This window comes from Staurois parvus, unplaced genomic scaffold (assembly GCF_062004578.1).
Source record: "Staurois parvus isolate SC_StPar_1 unplaced genomic scaffold, SC_StPar_1.0 ptg000604l, whole genome shotgun sequence".
Lineage (NCBI taxonomy): Eukaryota > Metazoa > Chordata > Amphibia > Anura > Ranidae > Staurois > Staurois parvus.
The window spans coordinates 1,782,501-1,787,566 of record NW_028318400.1 but is presented as its reverse complement, the minus strand read 5'-3'; the positions used below and the strand labels follow the sequence as shown (position 1 = coordinate 1,787,566).

Below are 5,066 nucleotides of genomic sequence, written 5' to 3'. Positions count from 1 at the left end.
TCCTGACCTCTCTGATTCTCCCCTTCTTCTACTGTCCCCAGTCCATCTGCTGATAGTACAAAGCCCTAGGAGACACTCTGAACATGCTCAGTTTGGTAGACAAGCTAAACCAGCGCTTTAATCTTCATGCAAACCAAGGAATTGCCAAAATGCCAATCGAAGAGGTGCTGCCCTTCTGTGATCGGGAAATCTGACCACTGGTGAATGAAAACAAACAAGGGCGCACTCTCATCGTGCATTACCGTGGTATAGCACGTAATTTATTAAATAAAAAAGTACATGTTTCGGGGGCTGAACCCCCTTCCTCAGAGCTAGCTCCGCATCATTAGACACAGTTGTATTGTGACTGTCTTTGTGAATCACCCATACTGCCTATAATCACGTTGGTTTGTGAGTATACATCCTTTTTTATTTATTAAATTACGTAGTATACCACGGTAATGCACGATGAGAGTGCGCCCTTGTTTGTTTTCATGCTCAGTTTGGTGTGTATTGCTAGAGAGTTTTTTTTTTTCTTTGGGAGGGTGCATGTGATCAGTGGTTCATATAGTGAACTTGTAGAACTATTCATCCTGAGGTCATCACAGAGGACAAGAGGGCACTCTTTACGTCTGGAGGAAAATAAATGTAATCTCCAAGCACGGAAAGGTTTCTTCACAGTAAGAGCTGTGAAAATGTGGAATATACTCCCTCAAGAGTTGGTTCTGGCCAGCTCAGTGGATTGCTTCAAAAAAGGCCTGGATTCTTTCTTAGATACACAGAATATAACTGGATACTAACATTTATAGGTAATGTTGATCCAGGGAATATCCGATTGCCTCTCAGGGGATCAGGAAGGATTTTTTTTCCTAGCAGGAGCAAATTCGATCGTTCTTTGCTGGGGTTTTTTTTGCCTTCCTCTGGATCAACTGTGGGTATAGGATTATAACTTTTTTTTTCTATGGTTGAACTGGATGCACTTTTGTCTTTTTGCAGCCAGACTAATGCAGGCCGATTTTTGCACCGTTAGTGGGTTAATTGGTCGGCCATTTTTGGGGATTTTGGCACATTTTTTTATCGGTAAAGTTGGAAAAAAATTGTCCGATTTTCGTGGCAATGATGGGCAAGTCGGCCGATTTTTTTACCGATAAAAAATTTGCACATGAGCCCTGACCTGCAAGAGGAAGAACAAAAGAAGAAAAAGAAAATGAAGAAAAAGAATAAGAATTCCAGTCCGCTATTATATTTGACATGAAAAAGTATTGCGGTTGCAACATTGTATCTATTTGTATCTGAATAAAAACATCTGTATCCAAAATGGATATAAATAGATACAATGTTGCAACCGCAATACTTTTTCATGTCAAATATATAAGTGGAGCTCTCTGCATGGACAGAAGTAAGGTCAGGCACTGGTGTCGGACAAGAAGGCCTGGCTAGCTGTCTCCACTCTAATTCATCCCAAAGGTGTTCTATTGGGTTGGGGTCAGGACTCTGTGCAGGTCAGTCAAGTCCTCCACCCCAAACTCACTCATCCATGTCTTTATGGACCTTGCTTTGTGCACTGCTGTGCAGTCATGTTGGAACAGGAAGGGACCATCCCCAAACTGTTCCCACAAAGTTGGGAGCATGAAATTGTCCAAAATGTCTTGGTATGCTGATGCATTAGGAGTTCTCCTCACTGGAACTAAAGGGCCAAGCCCAACCCCTGAAAAACAAAAAACAACCTCACACAATAATCCCCCCTCCACCAAACTTTACACTTGGCACAATGCAGTCAGGCAAGTACCGTTCTCCTGGCAACCACCAAACCCAGACTTGTCCATCGGACTGCCAGAGAAGCGTGATTGGTCACTCCAGAGAACACGTCTCCACTGCGCTAGAGTCCAGTGGTGACGTGCTTTACACCACTGCATCCGATGCTTTGCATTGCACTTGGTGATGTAAGGCTTGGATACAGCTGATCAGCCATGGAAACCCATTCCATAAAGCTCTCTACACACTGTTGTTGTGCTAATCTGAAGGCCACATGGAGTTTGGAGGTCTTTAGCTATTGACTCTGCAGACAGTTGGCATCTTCTACACACTGTGCACTTCAGCATGCGCTGACCCCGCTCTGTCATTTTACGTGGCCTACCACTTCATGGCTGAGTTGCTGTTGTTCCCGGTTGCTTCCACTTTGTTATAATACCACTATCAGTTGACCGTGGAATATTTAGTAGTAAGGAAATTTCACAGATGGACTTATTGCACAGGTGACAACCTATCACAGTACCACGCCTGAAGTCACTGAACTCCTGAGAGCGACCCATTCTTTCACAATGTTTGTAGAAGAAGTCTGCATGCCTAGGTGATGATTTTATACATCTGTGGCCATGGAGGTGATTGGAACACCTGAATCCAATGATTTGGAGGGCTGGCCAATACTTTTGGCAATATAGTGTAAGAAGGACTCTAATGGGGACACCTGATGTAAAAATGGACTCTACTGGGAACATCTGATATCAAGGGGGGGCTCTACTGGGGATGCCTGACGTAAAGAGTGACTTTATTGGGGACACGTGATGTAAAGGGGAACTCTACTGGGGACTCCACCTAGCCAGGGGGCACAATTCGATACCTTTGCCCTGGGCACTGGATGACCGTGTCCCAGCACTCTGGTTTATTCTCCCTGTATAATGTCTGCCAACATCCTATTCCTGGCCACTGACTGCTCATAAATCACGAAGTGTTGGCTTCTTCCAGTCCCATTGAATGTTGTGTGTAGTCCCCTCCCCTCCCCCATACAGGACGATGACTCCTCTCCCATCACACGAAGCCTTCCATTGCCTTTGGCTGGTCAGGATATGAGCGCAGTGTGAAAGTATGTCGGTGTGAGAGCCAGCCCCATCCTGGAGGAAGACTGAACACTTCCACAGTGCCCACAGGGCTCAGGACGGGGAGAGGAGAGGAGCTGGCACTGACAGCCCGGAGCCGGGTGTGCGATCACTGGGAGGATCCGACACTCACTGCAGCCTCGTCTTCCGCACTCTCCGCCATTCACTAACACTGTCTACGCAAACAGCGTGTGAGAGGAAGAGAGGGAGCGGAACTTTCTCTGCGTAGAAGGCGTATCTCCCCCGAAAAAAGAGAGACCCCCCCTCCTCCTCTTGTCTCCAAGCCGGTCTCTAGGAACATCTTATAAACAACATGGCGGCCAGGAAGGCTGGAGGGGCAGAGTAGCCGGAGGGAGAGAAGGCGAGGAGTTCACAATGGGGGGGCTGTCCGTCACCTGCTAGTCCCGGGGACATGAGGAGCGGAGGACTGGCCGGGGGCTGCGCTGACATCCGGGCTCCTTCTCCGGGATCTCCTCACCATGTCTCTGCACGGATCCCCCACCGCCGGGGCTGAGCCCAGCTCTGCGGACATGGAGGACAGACTGCCGCCCATCCTCTGCGCTGCCAGCGCCTCCGCCGGGGTAATTAGCGCTCATAATCCTCCTCATCATCATCCCTATCCTCCTCATCATCCTCATCCTCATCATTACCACCCTCATCATCATTCCCATCCTCATCATCCTCCTCATCATCCCCATCCTCATCATTACCACCCTCATCATCATCCCCATCCTCATCATCCCCAACCTCATCATTCCCATCCTCACCACCCTCATCATCATCCCCATCCTCATCATCACCACCCTCATCATCCCCATCCTCATCATCATCACCACCCTCATCATCATCCCCATCATCATCACCCTCCTTATCATCATCACCCTCCCCCTCCTTATCCTCATCATCACCACCCTCCTCATCATCATCCCCATCCTCATCATCATCATCATCACCCTCCTCCTGCTTATCTCCATCATCATCATCACCACCCTCCTCATCCCCATCATCATCACCACCCTCCTCATCCCCATCCTCATCATCACCACCCTCCTCCTTATCCCCATCCTTATCATCACCACCCTTCTCCTCATCATCACCATCCTCCTCATCATCAGCACCCTCCTCATCATCATCCCCGTCCTCACCATTATCCCATGCACTGCCATCACCTCCTCCAGGGTAATTAGCACTCCTCATCATCCACATCATCCCCATCTTCCTCATCATCATCACCATCCTCCTCCTCATCATCCTCACCATTATTCCCATCCTGTGCACAGCCTGCGCCTCCTCCGGGGTAATTATCACACATCATCATCATCCCCTTCATAATTATTCACATCCTGTGTATGGCCAGCAACTCCTCTAGGGTAATTATCACTCATCATCCTCATCCTCATTCTCACCATTATTCCCATCCTGTGTACGGCAATCACCTCCTCCAGAGTAATATCACTCATCTTCATCATCGTCATTTTCCCTCATCATCATCCTCCTCCTCATTTTCATCCCCATCAGCATCCTCACCATTATCCCCATCTTGTGTACGACAATCACCTTCTCCAGGGTAATTATCACTCATCGTTATCATCCTTATCATTATTATCCTTATCATTATCATCCCCACCCTCATCATCATAACCATCCTTATCATCATCCTCATCATCATCCTTATCATTATCATCCCCATTGTCATCATTATCCCCATCATCACTTTTACTACACTCATATTGGGGGATCCTCTGGGGTATAAGGGTAGACACCCCAACCATACATTGGTGGTCAGTGGGAAGAATGCCCCTTATATTGGTGATCAGTGGGAAGAATGCCCCTTACATTGGTGGTCAGTGGGAAGAATGCCCCTTACATTGGTGGTCAGTGGGAAGAATGCCCCTTACATTGGTGGTCAGTGGGAAGAATGCCCCTTACATTGGTGGTCAGTGGGAAGAATGTTCCTTACATTGGTGGTCAGTGGGAAGAATGCCCCTTACATTGGTGGTCAGTGGGAAGAATGTTCCTTACATTGGTGATCAGTGGGAAGAATGCCCCTTACATTGGTGATCAGTGGGAAGAATTCCTCTTACATTGGTGGTCAGTGGGAAGAATGCCTCTTACATTGGTGATCAGTGGGAAGAATGCCCCTTACATTGGTGATCAGTGGGAAGAATGCCCCTTACATTGGTGGTCAGTGGGAAGAATGCCCCCCTTACA

At 47.8% G+C, this 5,066-nt stretch overlaps 1 protein-coding gene across 1 annotated transcript in view; it reads left to right on the top strand.

Annotated features, from left to right (window-relative positions):
- Nucleotides 1-2,788: 2,788 nt before the first annotated feature.
- HECTD2 (HECT domain E3 ubiquitin protein ligase 2) overlaps nucleotides 2,789-5,066 on the top strand; it is a 131,915-nt gene continuing 129,637 nt past the window's right edge. The window contains exon 1 of the mRNA XM_089692756.1: nucleotides 2,789-3,436. Coding sequence (XP_089548882.1) covers nucleotides 3,335-3,436 — 102 coding nt within the window. The 5' untranslated portion in view covers nucleotides 2,789-3,334. The remainder of the gene's footprint in view (nucleotides 3,437-5,066) is intronic.